Raw genomic sequence first — 19,380 nt, forward strand, 5'->3', positions numbered from 1 at the left:
ACCAGTGGCTGAAAAGTCATTAATTATTCATCATTTGTACTGCATGTGCGCTCGTCTCTCTAAGGTAAATATGAAGCTATAGCCAGCAGGAAATTAGCTTAGCATCAAGACTAGAAACAAAGGGAAACAGCTAGCCTGGCCCCTTCCAAACAAAACACGCCTCCCAGCTCAGCTTTAGCTCACTGATAACCTGTTAACAGAATCCATATAATACTTAGAAAAGTTAAATAGTAAAAATGACTATTTGTAGTTTTACAGGTGATCATGTCCAGAAACGGTTATTAGAACAGGGCGGTGTCTGAAATGTTATGCAAACAAGATAACATGCTAATCAGTGAGCATAGCATTTCAAGTCTTTATGCAAACTGAGTGTTGGTTATAGCTTCATACGTTTAACACCAAGAGGAATTAACTGGACACACTCTGACTGCGCCTGGTCGTCTTCCTCGTCTTTATTTAATCCCGGTACAGATCTCAGGGTGCGACATTTCAGCAGACAGCAGAACAGGAGAGTTAACAACAATATCAGAAACACTTTAGAAAATTACTCTGAAAATCTCTGTACAGCCGAGCAAACGCTAACACAAATACATGTCCAAAACAGCACAGGAATAAATGCAGCAGTCTCTGGATTTAGAAAATATAAACTGTCATTATAACTTTTACAATATCTTTAAACATTTCATAGAAAGTCGGCGGGTTGTAAAGTGGAAGTGATTATTAGAGAGCAGCGTTTCCTCTGTGCGAGTCCATAAATTACAGGTGTGTTCATACCGTCACTATCTCCACCAGTAAGTCGATCTCTTCCCCTCTTTGACTCTCCAAACAACCGGTTTGAATGCACTGAAAATGTTCATTTAGCATTTAGGAACAGGTAGGATCCTATTTTAATCAGTTCGACCTAATAAATGTAGTTTAAAGTTTCCTGTTACAGCAAAGAAGAGGATCATTAGTCCTCCCTACAGTTAGTTTACAGTGGAAGTAAAGCTAATTGCATTAATATTTTGTTGTCTGTGGCATCTTAGCTAACATATATAAGCTTACTAGAAAAACATGTATCTAGCAACGTAATCTTAGCCAAACGTAGCTTTGTTAAAATGTAGCTAATTAACACCTAGCTTGCTAGAAAACAAAGTTGTTTAGCAAGCTAATGTATCTCATTCAAGTCCTAGCTTAATTAACAGTAAGCTAACTAATGAGGATCTTACTTGCTAGCTTGCTAGATCGAACTTATCTCAGCCGAGACTTGGCTAGCTAATTATCATCTCTGCTAATATATCTTTAGCAGTTAGCTTATTAATAAATGTCTTTGCTAAGATATAAAAAGTTAGCTAGAAAGCTAATGTACTTTAGCCAAGATCTAGCCAAGACTTAGCCAAGTAAATAACATCCTGGTCAGAAGGTTAATTTGTTAGCTCTAAGAAATCACTTGTCTAAATACCATAGCTTGTTAGAAAACAAAGTTATCTTGCAAGCTAACACTACTTAGCCAAGATGTAGCTTTGTCAAGATTTAGTAAGTAGTAATTAATGTCTTACTTGCTAGAAGCGACGCACGTGCACGTTAACCTAGCCGTAGCTTACCTAAACTTGCTAACACATCAACATCTTGGCTAAGCTATATTAGCTTGCTAGACTTGGCTAACTAATTGATGGCTGTGAGAAAACAGAGGTAACTGGCAGTTGACGGTTACCTAGCAAGAACATTTGCGAGACAAATCTGTTTGATTGGTAGCTAACAATAGCTTTTCTTTTAGGAGTAATTTGCTTTCTAGCTTAGCACTTGCTATGTTAGCACAAGTCCCCTCCTGTTGTTGACAGTAGTTTTGACATTTTGTCCCTACAATTTGTGCGACTTTAAGCCGATTAGTACATTTTGTGTCTTCTATCTCTGAGACCAGATCCATGCCTCGTTGCATCCCTACTTTTGGTAAGTCTCTTGCAAATCACTACAGAGCGATCTAGTAGAATTTTTCTGTTTAGTTTTTTTTTTGCTAAACAAACAGAGGAAACGCGGCTGAGGTCTGAGGGGTTTGCGGTTGAGTTACAGACGTGTCTGTGGTCAGAGGTATCTGGTGAAGTTGGTTTCTTCCTGGTCAGTTGCTACAAAGGTTTAGAGACAAGGAATGTTTGGAGGTCTTTTATTTCACCCACACGAGTCTTTGAAGACACTAATGTCCGTCCATCAGGTCAGTGTGAACAGTTTCTTTAAAATACATTTTTCTTTCATCAGTTCTGCAAAAGAGTCTCAGTTGCTTTTCCCTGGGCAGGTTTTCAGTGGTTAAAACCACATCAGCACCAAGACTCCCTCAGAAAGAGCTCAAACAGGAAGAAGAGGAGGTCGGCGGTAGAAAAGTAAGGCGCTGGCGGCTAAACAGACTGCAGGAAGAGGGGCGGGAGGATTAGTCCTCCATTTCACTGCTTTTATCTGAGATTAAAGAAGGTCTGAGGATTAACCGGATTCCACAGCTCAGCTGTTCCCACAGAGGTCAAACACTGACTTCCAAAATGTGACAGACGAGTCTCAAAAACATGAGAGTCAGACTGTCAGTCACCGTCCACGGCCGGAGTCTAACTGATGGCTGCCGCAGCAAACGAGCCGCTCAGCCCACTGCTCTGCTTCTTCCAGTACCTTTTCCAGGTGTGTTCACATAATTCTGCTTTACTGTTACTGCCAGCAGCCTTTGTCAGCAGTAGAGTCGAGGCATTTGGAGCCGGTCCACAGCTTTATGTGTCTATTTCCTGTAAGTTCTACTCGTCTGTACCTCATACAGAGAATATCAAACACATGGCTCACCTGTGAGGGCAGTTCTTAATCCCCTAAGGGTGGGTTCAGGGACCTGTGGGCATTATGGTGATCTATACAGAGAGTTAACAGATACAACTGCAGCTTTGATGAAAACTAAAAGTACTTTTGAGGCCGTTGCTGAAATCAGTTGACTGCTTTCCAAATAATCAGCAACTGAAAAGAGAATTGATGAAAATCAGGAGGGAATTTAGACCATACTCAAAGATGATCATCAATTAGCTACCGTGAGACAACAGCTAACGACAGCAAGCAACCACTTCAGAGCTAAAATTACAGTTTGACAGACAAAAATAGGACAGATTTAAATTCCAAGATAACATGCAAGTTACTTTGGTTAGCTACCTGCTAATGGTATTCTTAGCTAGCTAACAGTTCTGATGGCTAAGCTTTGATTGAATGCTAACATGAGCGGTTTGGACTTTTATCAAATACTTTTTTTTTTTTAATTATGGCCAAATGTTCAGTCTCCATCTTTTCAGCTGCTGATCAATGAAGAAGCAGCAAATGGGCAGCGATTTTTATACATCGATACCATTTTCAAACCAGAAACAGACTGACAACATCAGCGCAGTTTAAACTGCCCTCCCCGAGCGTGACGTCACAGGGAAATTGCCGCCATGTGAATATGGTGAATATTTGAGAGTTTTATCTGACATGGTATCAGACATTATTTTAACAAACAGCCATTTTGTCCTTTAAGTTTGTACTTTTCAAATCATGACCAAGATAAACTGCGTGGGACGAACAGCTGACAAACACAACACTAACTGAGAAATCTGTAATAAGCTAACATCAGCCAATGTTTGAGTGTAGCTCCAAAGAAAACCTCACAGTCCGAGGATGAGGAGACTCATGGAGGATGAACCAGGGCAGCAGAAAGTAGAATATTGTGAACGACCCGACAGGAAGTCAGAGGAAAGTGGCGGAGACCTGTGGACCTGATGTTTGTTTCAGACCAAGAACTTTTCATTTTCGGAGGACAAACTGAGGACAGCTCGGTCTGAGTCCAGCCTGACAGGTGGTGGTCAAAGCAGCCGGCTCGACGCTCTTCACTGGAGGAGATTTATTCGCCTTTCCTTCGTGTTTAATCGACAAACAGAGGGACTACTTTTTCTGTCCTAACCCTTAGAGATAAACGGGGAGCCAGCCTTTGAAAAGTTTCTCTTCACGCAGCTTTGAAAGTTTTGTCCTCACAAGGGACTCCAGGTGCATCGCCACCACGGCAGGACGTTTATAGGAGTCCCTGTAAGCACAGAAGGTGAGCTCGACACCTCCGTTGCTCCTAAAATCGACCCTGCATCGTGTCTCTGCTGTGTGATCAGTCCTCTGTAAACGCCTCACCGCTCCGTCAGCACATGGAGATGGTCACGTTGATCCCCAGGTTGCCATTGTCGGCGAACAGATGTGCGATGGAGGTGTCAAACACCAGGCAGTCGCTGTTCATGATGGCGGCCGCTACGCCGTCGTGGATGGAACGCGGCGTTGCCTCCCAGGTGAGCCGCCGCCGGTTCCCGTTGAGCTCGAGGCGGTAGGCGAAGTTCTCGGCCTGCTTCCTGGTGCCGATGAGCAGCACGACGGCGAAGAACTGCTGGTGGCCCTCGTACTTCTCCTGCTTCTCCAGAACCAGCATGAAGTGGTGACTGAAACATGACTGCATCATCACCCAGTCCACTGCGCCCGGCAGGTTGATGTCCGTCGCCAAGAACACGATGTCCTCCCCCTGCAGACAAAGAGAGCGTCTTAGAGCAGAATAAAAACTATTTTGCAGCCAATTTCTTATTGATGTGGCTGGACTTTCATTTTAATGAATGCAGCACAGAAAGGTGTACTTGAAACAATCCACTTCCTGTTGCCCCTGAACACAGCATAAAAAAGCCTGAGAGTTTATAACGTGTAGCGTCTGACCTGCAGCGTGGTGATGGACTTGTGTGCGTGCATCAGGTGAGGCATGACGGCCTCCAGCGAGCCGTGCCACTTGCAGGTGGCTCCGGGACACGGACAGGTGTACGGCCTGAACTCACACACCTCCTCGTGGTCTGGCTTCTCGCTGTGATGAAGAGTCAGCAGGCAGCCGGCCGACGAGTACTGAAGGGAGGAGACAGGGAGAAGGCAGGGTCGAGGGTTAAAGGTTAATTAGACTGCAGTGTTTTGGTTAAATACCGTCACAGTTTAAATTAACCAAACAACCACGTCTGTGGATGAATTACAAATACAGTATATGTGTAAGAACAGCATGAGCCCATAGGACACACAAAGCTGCAAAACTATTTTGTTGTCTGGCATCTTAGCTAACATATATAAGCTTACTAGAAAAACATGTATCTAGCAACGTAATCAAACGAAAAAAAATTGGCATTAAAAAAATTGGCATTCAAAAAATATCTTTAATCATTTTTTTATTACTTTAAAACTTTTAACTTGTAACCATTTAAAAAATTATACATATAATGTAATTAATATACATAATGTCCTTAGTCGTGTCACTATTATTATCCTTTTTCCTTTCTTTATATTTTTCACTTCATCTTTTCTTTTTCTTTTACAGATTTATTTTTTTACGTCACTCTTCTGACTCCATTCCAATGAGCTACATATTTTCAAAATAAAAGGTATTTTTGTTTGAACGATAGATTTTCTCTGATTGATCCAGATGAAGCTGTGAAATAAAAACGTCCTCAGAGATTTTATAAATTAAGCTTTCTCCTCAAATTTGAGCCGAGATGCTGCTGAAGGTCACAGTGAAGGGGTTCTCCCCCTCTCTCCCCTCCTCCCCCTCTATTTTATCATGAACGACACAGCACCCACAGATAGAGGAGCAGCCTGCAGCGAGTATGAGGGGGAGCACTGATGAGGGGGAGTAAATGAGGTGTGAAAACAGCGAGGCGACGAGGAGCTCAGAAAGACAGAGAGACACTCGGGGGAGGAAGGAGGCGTCGTTAGAGATGCTGTTTGAACATCAGAGAGAGCGAGAGACACAGAGAGATGAGCAGAAATCTCAATCAGTTTCACTTTGATCGCAGCGTGTCAAGAAGAAGCCTGCTGATTGGTCGGTTTGTCGTCAGGATAAATTCAAGCTGTGACGAGATCAGAGAACAAAAGAACAAATCTGAAATCAAAATAAAGACACAAAAACTCCCGAACACACAAACTGTTGAACTGCACAACATGTCGAGAGTATCTTTATCTGTGGTCAGGGCACCGAGTACAGACCAATGTGTTGCATCACATGACATCAGGCGCTCTGTGTCCATAGTGAACCCATTAAATATTCACATGTAAACAGAACACAGATCCACCAGCTGTGTGCTCCAGATCAGAGAGGAGACGTAACCACTCATGTTACAATCGCAGCGCCCATCGGCTCACGACCATATATCCTCTGGTTACTGTCCTCTGGGGGGCTTCCGGAAAGTTAAAAAATTATAACACACACAAAATAAATGAATGAAAATAAATAATATAAAACTACATTCATAAATAAATGAAGCTGCATCTGTAAACTTAACGGTAAAGCCTTTCCCAGACTGTAAAGGACATGATGATGATGATGATCACAATCGGGCCAACAGAAGTGAAAATATCCCGACTGTTTGTCCCTTGTTATGGGGTCACACTGGATCCTACATTTCCCACAATGCAACTGGACTGTGACTTACATTAGACTAAATATTTAAGACTTTCCAATGAAGTTTCTACTAGAATAGTTGTGGGGGCTTTTTTTATAAATGACAAATGTATGGACACACAGGAGTGCCAAAAAAAATATATAAGAAAAAATAAGGAAACAAGTGGGAACATAAAAAGAGCAAAAAATAATCACAACTAGGACATTTTTTTATATTGTGGAAATAAGAGAAATAAAAAAGTAAATAATATAATTTGATATATAAAGAGAAAAATACATTAGAAATATGTAAAGGATAAAACAAAAGGAAAGATAGACGGATAGATGAAAGTGTAGAAGAAAATGTAAACATAAAAATGTAAAAAAAAAAGTCAATAGAAACATAAAAAACATATTTAAAAAATATTTAAGACATTTTTCGAAACTGCATGTGTAAATAATAAATGAATATTCTTAAAATATTATACCAAAAGAGAAATCCAATTAAATAATAACGCAGAAATTTAGAGGAAATATAAATGATTATTATATTAATTTTCATTTATTATTCGTTTTTTCTTTACATATGTATTTATACATATTGTAGGCACTAGGGAAGAAAACTTTTTGGCATTATAAATGTTTAATAAATATGAAAAATATGAAAAAAAGATAAATATTGGAAAAAATAAGAAAATTTAAATTAGAAGTTTGATATGTAAAAAGAAAATTATAAATGTATATATTCAATATCGAGATAAAAATAAAGATATAAAATAATAAAGTGATGTTAAAATACAAAGACACAAAATAAATGATAATTATATGTATTTTAATGAATTAGTTTATTTTTTATATATGTATATACACATTTGAAATATTAAAAAAAATATTCACATTTATATCAAAAATATTTATATATTTGTATATATGTATAGCTTTATCTTTCATTATTTTGTTTCCCATTTCTTGTGCTTTGATCTATATTAAAACTGATTCTTTCTGTACACACCTGTCTGTACACACCTGTCTGTACACACCTGTCTCTACACACCTGTCTCTACACACCTGTCTGTACACCGATTAAAAAAGAAGAGAAAACTTGGAAAACCTGCAACGTTAAAACCCTCAAATAACTAGAATAATATCATCATCGGTTTGATGTATAAGTCATGTGTTGAAACAGAGGGAGGTGTCACAGCTGCAGGTTCACTGGTGGTCTGATTAAATATTCATCAGCTGCAGGTCACAACGCAGCAGCGGCAGCAGCAGCTTCCTGAAAAGGGCAGCAGACTGCAACACAACAACAGTGTATCCATGCAAACCAAACGGCTGCTCATCTTTCTGGGATTCAGATCAGACAACTAACCACTGCTGTAGGAACGTATGGCACACTTTGTTTCTACAGGTTGGAGCTATGCGAGAGGAAATTCAAGGGAAAAATGTCATGGTTCTGTTTACACATCTTTTAAATTACTAAGAGCTTAAAGGGTCATCCTGGTCCTTTTTAAGCCTGCACACTATTTTTAACATTTTTTTTTTTTTGGTTCTAAAAAGTTTTGAAAGTCTCCAGTAGATGTGTTCATCCTGCAGCAGTCAAACAGGCTGTAAGGCTGCAACATAATCCTTGATGGGTCAAAGGTCGTCCACTAAAAGTTCTTGTTGTTTCCACTGACAGGCTCAGATTGTTATTCTAAGTGTGTGACAACATTACAGAAAGGTTCCCTACAAAAATAGACCTTTATGTTACAGAGGAAGATGATTGTTTTAACCACACACAGACGTTACATCGCTCTCTGCAGACACACCAGACTCCATTCAGAAAAACACTGATTTTAACTCTGGTCGACCTCTGCCCGTATCAGGTTATTTCTTTTTCACGAGCAGTGTAAAGATGTTTCAATGGTTTAATCTACAATACAAATACAACCCCTAAATTGGTGTTTTTGCTCAGTGTGATACTATCAAACAAACAGGATCTGGCTGCAGGAGATGGTTGTTTAAAACTGCAACTAATGTAATCCCACAATAGACATGAACATTAGTTTTCAGATACAAAAAGAATAAAGGCTTTAACTATTATGGTTTTTATTTTAGATCGATTTAAACAGGATTAAACAAACAGCGATCTCCTGCAGCTGTTTGAACAAGTTTTGCTGGAGGCTGAATAGAAGACGTTATCTTCACACAAACACTTAAAATAGATCCTTTTAAAGAACAGTGACCCAGATACATACTGAGTGAGACATTTAACAGTGTAAAAATAAACTTCTGTCTGGAGACACAGTTTATAAATGACAATCAAACATCCTTTAACACACCTGAGATAAAACAACAGCAGTCAATCCAACTCGCTGTAATTGAGGTTTAAATAACTCCAATCCTGAACCACCCTCTGTCTCTCTGATCCAACAATAAACACACACAAGTCCTAAGAATAAAACCACATGAACAGCTCGAAACATCCTCGTTAAAGAAACCAGCTGTGGACACATGCAGCATCTTTAAGCAAGACTAAACATCACCCTGAACCTGCTCAGATCCATCAGAGCTGCAGACCAGCAAGAAAACACTCTGCAGAGCCGCGATCAATACCAATCAGGCTAAAAGCACCGAGTGTGTGCGCGCGCGTGTGTGCGCGCGTGTGTGCGCGCGTGTGTGTGGTGAGACAGGCTGGTAAATGGGTTAGAGGTAAAAAGATTCCCTCCATCACCCTCAGGTTCAGAGCGGTTTAGAGTTTTCATTGGCGGGAAATCAGTGGAGTCGGTTTGTTTCAGATCAATAATCAGATTAATCAGAGGATTTAAACAGATGGAGTCGGTCACAGGATGAAGCCTCTTTACTTCCATCTCTGCGACCTGAACGTCTCTCTTGGCACGATGTTACTGGGGTTGAGTGAATACGACGACTCAGGAAAAATGAAACGCAGTCTTAGCCGAGTGTCATCGAGAAGGAAGACAGTTTTCTTCACCCTGTCGTTTTACACATACGGGCCTGAAATATGCACAAAGGCAAGATTCCCATCAAGCTGTTTATATGGAAAACAAAACTGAATATTACTCAAATATTCCCATTTACATACTGTGCTTGACATAAATGTGAACGTCCTTGGACAAACACAGCCGTCCTCTTTCATCCGTCGAACCACCCTTTAGAAAAGGTTAGCATCGTTCAGGATGTTAAAAAGTACGGCCGTTTTCTGCATCATCTCCACCCCTGCTTCAAAACTGTTTACACCTCACTGATCTCAGATATCTGCATATGCATGAAGAATCCATAGAAAGCACAGAGCCGACTGTAAACAGGCAAGACGCTGTTTGTCACAAAACGCAGGACCCAAACCGAGACTCATATTCTCAAAGCCCTGTATGTCAAAAGAAAGCTCCTAACCCTGATTATTATATCCACGTCTTAATCGGGATATTCTCCTCATATTCTGTTTACATGGCACGTCTCAAATTTGGACAAATATTGGAAATGATAATGTGCAGCAGTTAGCTTACTTAGCTTCGCTTACTGTGTTAGCATGCTCAGATTTGCTAATTAGCACAAAACTCTGGGTCTGAAACACGTCAGCTGCTGGTGAGGTGAACACATGTAATGAGGAATAATAACCTACAAATACACGACCGATGTTTAAACACCTGGAACTTCTTTCTAAAGGACGCTCTCTGATCGCGCTCAGCTCAAGCTGCATCGTAACGTCAGACCAGCTGCATGAGACGCGTTTAAAGGAACTAAAACAAATGCTCCTTTATATGACCAGCCAAACAAGCGGTCACGTCATGTTCAGATCGGTTTCAAATCCACCACAGAAGAAGAACACCGGGACCGGCTGATGTTTTAAGAACCACGACTCACCTGGCTGCCGGGCAGCGGTTTGGTGCGGCCGACAGGTCGACTGGCTCTGCCTTTGACCTCTGACCCCTGCTGTTGTTGTTGTTGTTGTTGTCCTGTGTTAGCGGTTAGCCCTGGGGCGCTAGATGAACCGACCCCGTGGTGGCGATGCCAGCCCAGCAGGCAGCGCCACTGAGCCAGCTCCCTGAGGAGAGGCAGGCAGGAGGCCGGACACAGCATCGAACACACACACTGCTGACACACACGCACACACACACACAGGCCTGATTACTCCCAAACCTTTAGCCCAGACACCAGCAGAGACACGTTCACTCTCCCACAGAGCTACATGTTTAAAAACAGATCTCACTTTGAAGTTTTATTTAATGATCTCCTCGTGTCAGAAACACAGCCGGCTCTTTGATCTTTTTAAGGTAAATCTGCTTCACTTCCAGCTAAACCTGCTCCAGAATCCTGCAGAGGAGTCTTTGGATGGAAAGAAATCTTGTTAGCGACTTACAAGCTGTGCATGTTTAAATAAATAAGAGTCTCATTTTGTCAGTTGAATCTGCCCGTACAGACCAAGTATCAAAACGACCCGTCGATGTTCAGTGTTTTTAAAGGGAGCCAAATTATCCTCACAGGTGTCCTCCTCGCAAAACCAAACAAGGCGAGCGATTAAAGCCAGTAAACGCTGAATAAAGCAGCTTCACATTAGAAATCAGTGTTTCTATAATGACCTTTGGTGGAGCTTCAGGTGCTGTGAGCCGAGCTGCTGCCAGCTTCAGCTCAGCTCGTTTCTGGGATAACTTCTGATCCAGACACCGTTTAGTTAAAATAACAACATGACTTGAAACATGAAGAAATCAGTCATGTTAAATGTTTAGCCGACAGAAAGCACGTTTAACAAGTAAAATGTGGGACTACGGTCCGTTAGGAGTTTAGTGTGGCGATCAACTAAAATAAAAGAAAGGAAAATTCAAATCTTTGTATTACTTTAAATTATGAACCGATATTTTTTGTCCATTTAGCGCTAGTTTTCTGTTACTTAACTTTCATTAGCGTCCATTTTTAAGGTGGCTCACAAGTCGCTGACAAGATTTCACTTCAGTGAGTTTGAATTCATGTTTACAGGAGTAGTACGTTGTACACACTCCTGGATGAAGGCTACAAAAAACCCAAAGAAATGCTGCCATAGTTCCTAAATGTATTCATGTATCTGTTCAACTCTCTGATTTTAGTTCTGGTTAAAATAATATCTTAATATCAGTTCTTGTTTCTGGTGTATCGGCCAATTATCCGCACTGTTTTCAGGTTAAAGAACTTTTACTGTGGCAACAGCTCCGGCAAAACTTCAGAGTACAGATTCAACAAGAAGTTATTATATCATTGATTAATCTGCCAATTATATTCTCGGAAACATGTCACACCAGAAAATCTGAGAGCTAAACGTTAAGAACAACGTGCTTTAGACTGTGGAGTTAAACTTGGAGTTATTGGAATCGCTTGTCCCTCTCTGCTCTCCGTACATCCTCAGACAGGCCGGAGGAGTGAAACAGACAGCAGCCGGTCAGCAGCTGTTCAGACAGACCGCAGAGCCACGTGGAGATCAAATATCAGAGATTAAAACGCCACAGCAGCACGACCCGAGGCTGCAGGAAGGACCAGGTCGCTCTCTGAAAGATACACGACGTTCACTTTGTCCACATGAGGATTTAGTCTGACAACGGACAACGACCTAAACTACAGACTCCAGCACTGATTTATAAAGCGTCTGTGAATAAATGTACAGATATAAATAGCAGAAGCATTGAGCCACATTGTTCTACAGAGCTGCATCTTGTATCATGAACTACTACCGCATTAATGTGAAACCAAGTGGTCGTCTCAACATCTCTACAATGTAGGGCTGAGAAATAAAGCCAAAAGCTGCAGTTCCTCTGGTGTCCACTTGAGGCTGTCTCCAGCAGCGAGTCAGTCCCCATAGAGCCCCATGTTAAACTTTACAGCAGAAATAAACATGTTTACAGCCTGGTACAAAAAACAGTTTGGGTCTCTATAGCTCATTTCTCTCTTCATGAGAACTGTACGGGGAGAATCTTTATACAGCTCACCTGTTTACTTTATATTAAGGCTTAAAGTGATGCAGCATTAGGGGCGTGGCCTCTTTGAGTGACAGCTGGGAGCTGCTAGCTGTCTGCTAGGTGTCACCTCAGCTAATTCAGTCAGGCTCTAAATTTCCTGCCAACTTTTATTTTGTGCGCTGCATTTTTTAAACAAAAAAAAAAAACAGACAAACAAAGAGTACGTGACACGATAACGGCATCCTGTTTCCTGTTTTTATCAGCAGCTGATTGGCCGGCACTTTAAAGGACAACATTTAGTTCCTGCCAATTATCCAATTGATTAAAAGCACAGTCATTCATGTAAACACCTCTGTGCTGAGGTGGTCTTTTAATTAGCGTTCAGACGATCAATCATACTTGCAGAATGTTGCATTCAGGGGCAATCACGCCGATGGGAGAAAAAAAAAATGCAACTAATGAGTATCTTTATCGGTGATTAAATTGATATTACTTTTGATTAACTGATTAATAGTTTGATCTGTCTAAAGTGTCAGGCATTTTACCTCAGTGATGTTAATTGCAGCTAACGATTACTTAATTAATCATTAGTGTATCTACAACTGAGCTGCAACGACTAATCAGCTTTCAACTATTCAATTAGCCGACTTTATTAATCAGCCTGAGAAGAAGCTGCACACTGAATATCTGCGAGTGTTTCCAAACAACAACATACTGCTCTCCTTACAGTATTACAAAACATCGGGATGAGTTGTAGCGTAGCCGCTGCATCATGAGAAAGTAAAGCATCAGATTCTTGCCAAACACAGCTCTGCTCCGCAACAACATTCACTGTTTGTCTGTTAAACAGCAAAATAAACGGTTTGTTTGTGATTTTAAATTTACTTTGTGACAACTGGAGACTATTAAGCACCTAACCTCTGATATAATTGGCAGATCAATCAATAAAAGATGACAACAAACACTTACACAACAATCAATTAATCTGAAGCATCTGTCAGCAGTCATCATCATCCATCGTTTAAGTTCAGTCAAGATACAAAAACATCCAAACCAACAAGAACTTAACGATCCATCAAACCCAGAGATCAATCTGCACACGCACACGCACACACACACACACACACACACGTACCAGCTCCTGTTGGTGAATGTAAACGGACGCAGCAGTAATGCAGCTGAACCTCGCTCGCCCGCTCTCTCTCTCTCTCTCTCCTGCTGCAGCAGCAGAAGAAGAAAAAACAACAAATAAACTGGTTTCTTCTTCTGTGGTGAAAAAACAAGCTCCCAAAACACACACACACACTGACACACAGCAGAGTCACAGATGCCGACACACACACACACACACTCTCTGTTGAGCTATGTGGCGTTTGTCCGTGTGACAAACCGACCAGCGGCGAATACAAGCGACACACACACACACACACACACTCTCTCTCTCTCTCTCTGCTCTCAGTAGACGTCTCTCGCCCGCTCTCTTCCTCTCTCTGACTGAGCGGCAGAAAAACATTCACCCTCCAACCGACCGCACAGCACCGTCACGAGACGCTGCTGCAGCACACACGCATGTGAACACACACACTCAGAAACACACACACACATATATACACACAGTGGGGGCGGGGAGAAAGAAAGCAGAGAGAGAGAGAATAAAAGGAGAGTATCGCTCAGCCGAGTACGATCCTCCTCCTCCTCCTCCTCCTCCTCCTCCTCCTCCTCCTCCTCCTCCTCCTCCTCCTCCTCCTCCTCCTGCCAGCATCTGTCGACTCCCCCAAACACACACACACACACACACACAGGTTTCTTTCTCTTCTCTCGTCTTCTTTTTTTAACATTGACATAAAAACATGTTTTCCTGTTTCCTCCTCTGGAAACTGAGCATTTTTAAGTCATGTCATGTGACAGACGTCGTCCAGCCGATGGTCGATAATGCTGTTTATAAACCCAGTCACATGTTTATATATTAATTAACGTCTTGGTTAATTAGATCACATAATATTCCTGCCAGTTAAGACTGTCAGTCATTGTCTTGCCATGACAGACTGCACCTTAGCGATTTTTCATAACCTGCGTGATGCCATCGGGAAGGAAGAGCTCGGGACCCAATCCAGGAAGAAGGTAAGCAAACATGGCGTCTGAAGCCGTGTGTCCAGCTGAGTCATGTAGGCGAAAGTAACCGAGAGGTCGTTAAGACTTTACTAGCAGACAAAAGAGACGAGGAGGCGTCTTTACACGATACAAACAAGTGACAAGAGTATCAAAGCCGCTGCACAGAGCTGTGGGTTTATAAGCATCGAAGCAGACAAAGTGAACCTGTAAGAGGACTGAAGTGGATCCAGACAACATGACGTGTAGGAAAGACATCTTAAACCACCATTAAGACCCGACCAAGGTCAGAGTCAAGACCAAAACAAGACTTGAGGTCCTGCTGACGATTTCAAGAGGCTTTTTCCAGAGTTGCCCTTTCACACACGACCGTCGCAGCAGGAGATTTTCCTCACTAGCGTTCGTCGTCGGCCCTCACAGCCAGACGAATCTCTTCATCTCTCCAGTCTGAGGACATCTTTGCCGTCGTCTTGTAAACGATGCTTCTTCTTCAACCTCGGATGTTTTTAATCTTACTTTCATGTGTCGCTCTTCTGGTTTCACACCGGTCACATGATGTAAACCCGCTCACCCCGAGACTGACAGAAAAAAGTCTGCATAAAGTCGGGGTGAAACATTCAGCGGTTTGCGTTCACACCTGGCCAATGTGGGGACATTTCCAGGAGTGCAGTGCAGGTGTGAAAGGGGCTTCGGAGAGATCCAGAACGAGTCAGTGGGATCCTGACACTAAGCTAAGCTAAGCTGTGCTAATCCTGGTCCTGAGTTGTAAATATTTCACTTCCTGTATTCAGTGGGGTCAGACAGAGCGACAATATGGAGTTTAGTGCTTTACCTCTCTGGTGAACATAGATCACGACTGTAATCCTTTAACTTATACTAACTGTTCTAAGCTAGCTGTAGGTAGTTTGTTAGCATAGCAGCGATGATTGTTTCCTCCCCGGTGGACGTTCATTCAGATTACGAGACGACTGATTGGTGAATAAAATATTCCATGTCTGTATGTGAAGTTGAAGACTTATTATTGGCTGCTAAATAAAGTTACTGTTTGTGTTGAAACACGTGTGTTTAGACGAGCCGTCACTCGAAACCCGTTTCTGAAAGAGATCTGCAGCGGCCTCGACAGAGGAGTCAGAGAGCGTCAGGTGACGATGAATAAGTTAAGAGAATGCCAAGTTAGTATTCAGGTTTAAAGCCTTCACACGTTCGTCACTACGGAGATAAAGTAATAAACAAAAGAAACAAGAAACAAACAAGGTCACAATATAATAATGGAGCTTCTATTCAAGTGGAGCTGAGGCGGTCTGAACCGTGTTCTATAAGAGAAGTAAACCTTCACAATAAAAGTATAGCTACAGTAAAACAAACACTGAAAGGGTCTGAGGTCACAGTTTCTCTGTATGATGTCATGTTAGCTTCAGGGAGCGTAGCAGGAGGTTTGGGAGGGAAGAGAGCAGCTCTGATTAAAGGCCATAAAAAAACACTTTAATTCAATGACCTGCTGATGAAGCGTTCAGAGCGCACTCAGGTGTATCACATCCATCACATTAATGACCTGCAGGAGCAACAACAGCAGGCGTGATGGAGAGAGGAAGAGTTAAATCTATACCACATCTAACAGGAGTTTGTGATGTTTGGAAGCATTTCACTGCCCTGCACTGTCACGCAAATGCAGCTATTACCCAACAATCGATCAGTTGATCAACAGATCAATAGTCTGCATCTTTCATATGAACAATTCACGACTGACAGATGAGGCTAACTCTATTAGCCTTAAGCTAATTTGAGCTAAATCTCGTTGTTGCAACATGAAACGGAGAGTAAACACATTAATATGTTCCTTAGAACAAGTGGAACATCTGTTACAACGTGGTTAAAACACCTGTCCACCAGAGGGCAGTGTAGACTCCCTTCTCATGTGACAGAGCTAACGGTTCGTTTAAAGACAGTAGCTGATGTTTATAATCTCAAACCTAAACACATTTCAGTCACAAACTTTATACAAAGGCAGAGTATCTCACAGGGTCAGTATTGACTACAACTACATTCCTGTAGACATCATTTCCCATCATGCTCCTGGTGGAAATTTACAAGAACACTGGAGCAGAAACAGAAGCAGATTTTGGCCACAGCTGCTCTTGAATGTGCGGCGGTTGGTTTGTGTTAAGTTGCGTGTTCAAGGTCAGGTTTGTGATTAGATCGTAGGTCAGCGATTGAAATCATGATGGAGAAATCTTTTCCTACAACAATAATAAACAGCCTACAGTTTCACTAACTTACTATCAGATGTTGTATAAGATCATGTGTCAGAGTGGGAGTAAGTACACCTTCTTGTCCCAGAGGAGGAGCTAGTGTGTTGCACACCTCGCTCTGTCCTCTGCTTTACATAAAAACACAAGCATCCAGCACGATTAGAGGCGATCTCTTTGCATCAAAGCACAACAAACGATACATGTTGCATAAGCTTTAGAGAAGAGCACCACCTGTGTTGGCAGCTACTTGTGATACTGCAGATTGTGTGCCTTTAATATCAAACGCCTACTACGGATATCAAAACCTCAGGTGGTCTCCTGTTTGCCATTTTAGTCTTTAAACGCTCAAATATCTGCATCCATCGGTCAGACAACACAAAACTCAGCAGGGAAGAACAAAGGCTGATGGATAAACACACACACACGGCCTGTAGGTCGGCGGTGGTGTGTGTATGAATGCAGATGAGATCTTCATGTTTGAAATGTAAATGTAGAAGAGCAGCAGCTCCAACACTACATGACTGACATGTAAAAGTACAAACTGATCTCCAGTCTGTTCATGTTCATGTTGATTTCATCAGAATAAATCGCGCTGGGATCAGATCTGTGTGTCAAAAGACGCCCTGAAGGACAGTGAAACCAAAATCACACCGAGTTTACCTGAAACGAAGTAGATACATTTATTTTCTTAAAAATTAATCAGTAACAGCCAAAAAAAGTGAAATCACAGGTTCCTTGCTGTCAAAACAACAGTGTGACAAAAAACTGTGCACAATCTCTTAATGCATCACCAGGCTCGTTAGAGAAAAGAGTCAATGCACCTACAAGCTGGTTTGTCAAGAAGAAGAAGAAGTTCAGACAGCAGCAGTGCGGAGTAAAACTTCACGTTTTGTTTTGGTGCTAGTAAAATCCCTGTGACGTCACAAGACACGCGCACACACCTGTCAGCGCCCGCTAGCTTGCTGCAAGATGAGGAAGTTGCGTGAAAAGTGGACAGAAGTGGACAGTTAGCTCGTGTTCGTGACGGTCCTCTGTTAGCGGGGGACCCGGTGTGTGTGTGCGGGGTTTACCTTGCAGGGGAACGGCAGCGTGGAGGCCACCTTCTCCATGGCCAGGTTGCGGATGCTCGGGGTGAGCGGGCCTCGGCAGGTCGGACAGCAGCTCAGCTTCTGGCGGCACTGGTTGCAGACCAGGTGACCTGCCTGGCACTGCAGGATGGGCGGCAGGACGTAGTCGAAGCATACCGGGCACTCGAACAGCGCCGTGAGCTCCGGGGACTGCCCGGGCAGCCCGGCCGAGCTCAGGGACACAACGGAGGTAGGGGTAGCAGACCCCGACCCGGCCACAGAGCCCACACCGGCGGCTGCTGCTGCTGCGGCCGCGGCTGCTGCTGCTGCGGCGGCGGCAGCGGCGCCAACCGACCCCCCGTGCTTTCCTCCGCCTGCTTTCCCGGCCCCGAGTCCTCCTCCTCCGGCTCCGGCTGAGGACGGGCGGCTCATGGCTTCCAGCTGCGATCCGTTTCCTGCGAGCAGCCGAGCAGGCGGTAACGTCATCTACTGTTTACTACCGGACGTCGCTCCAGGCCCCCGGAGACACAACATGGCGGCTGCCAGTTTGTATCGCCTGCCGTCGCTTGTCATTGGACGCTGCGTCATTGATTGACAAGGCGCCCAGCCAATCACAGAGCGGAGCTGTATCATTACGTTATGCTTGGCAACAAAGTGAAAGAAAGTAAAAACTAAGAGTCGCAGCACGAGCTAAAGCAGCAATATGCTGTATACCTTTATATTTTATTTTATAAACAAAGTATTAAACTTTATTTCTGTTCAATTTTAATCTAGCCTAACTTTATTTTTTGGACTGACTCCTGAAATGTTTACATCCTGGTTCACTTTTTAACTGTTTGTGTTCTGTATAAATAAAGTTTATTGTTAATATATGTCTTTATTAAAAAAAATGTTTCTGAAATAGTTTTTTTTTTATCCAAATTCGTTTTCCTTATGAGTACCTTTTATATTAAAGTAATATATGCTAAAAATAGGCTTATTTGATATGAAAACCCCATTTTAACAGAGTTTTAAAGATAATAGTCTGCATGACAAATAGGGCCTACTCTTACTTGTGTGTATTATTTTCTGTACTAAAGATAAATAACATTTTACATACTCTACAAAGTGTTAATAATGTCTCTTTTAAATCTGCATCACTACTGAAACCTGCTGGGGCGGCTGAGATCAGTTTCACACAGTAATTCAGAGTGTGCATCTTTAAAGGAGACAAGGTTAATCATGCATCTCTGGCGCCCCTCAGTGGAGACTCAGGTGTAATTACATCCTGTTTCTTCCTCTTCACATTCACTAACAGTAAACTATAACTCTTGCAGCCTGCATACATTGGTCAGCCTCTCGATCATTAGTGTCATCTATCTTGTTTATATTTTCCTTATTTCTCTATTTGTCTGTAGTCATTTCTGTCTTTGCTCTATTTCAACATCTACATTTATGTAAATCATGGATGATCTTTTTTTTTAACCTTCTGAGACAAAACGCTCACTTTCACTTAACGCTTAAAACATTTTCTGTTTGAGTATCTGCACAGTTCAGACTCAGAGATGCTTTCTGTATCTAATAAATCAAATGCTTCACAAATAAGCTCTTTCATTTGACACCATTCAGACTTCCTGCTGCGT

General features: G+C 42.2%; 1 protein-coding gene across 1 annotated transcript; it reads right to left on the reverse strand.

Annotated features, from left to right (window-relative positions):
- Window positions 1-436: 436 nt before the first annotated feature.
- siah2l (seven in absentia homolog 2 (Drosophila)-like) lies at window positions 437-18,290 on the reverse strand. Its single transcript, XM_069675957.1, has 3 exons — window positions 17,762-18,290; window positions 4,714-4,893; window positions 437-4,528 (listed from the first exon to the last, which is right to left on the reverse strand). Exons 1-3 carry the CDS (start codon window positions 18,242-18,244, stop codon window positions 4,157-4,159), a joined length of 1,035 nt encoding a protein of 344 aa, XP_069532058.1. The 5' UTR covers window positions 18,245-18,290; the 3' UTR covers window positions 437-4,156.
- Window positions 18,291-19,380: the final 1,090 nt, after the last annotated feature.

Source organism: Semicossyphus pulcher, unplaced genomic scaffold, assembly GCF_022749685.1.
Source record: "Semicossyphus pulcher isolate SPU_LCO1_2020_fin unplaced genomic scaffold, fSemPul1.0.p SCAF_10, whole genome shotgun sequence".
Taxonomy (NCBI): domain Eukaryota; kingdom Metazoa; phylum Chordata; class Actinopteri; order Labriformes; family Labridae; genus Semicossyphus; species Semicossyphus pulcher.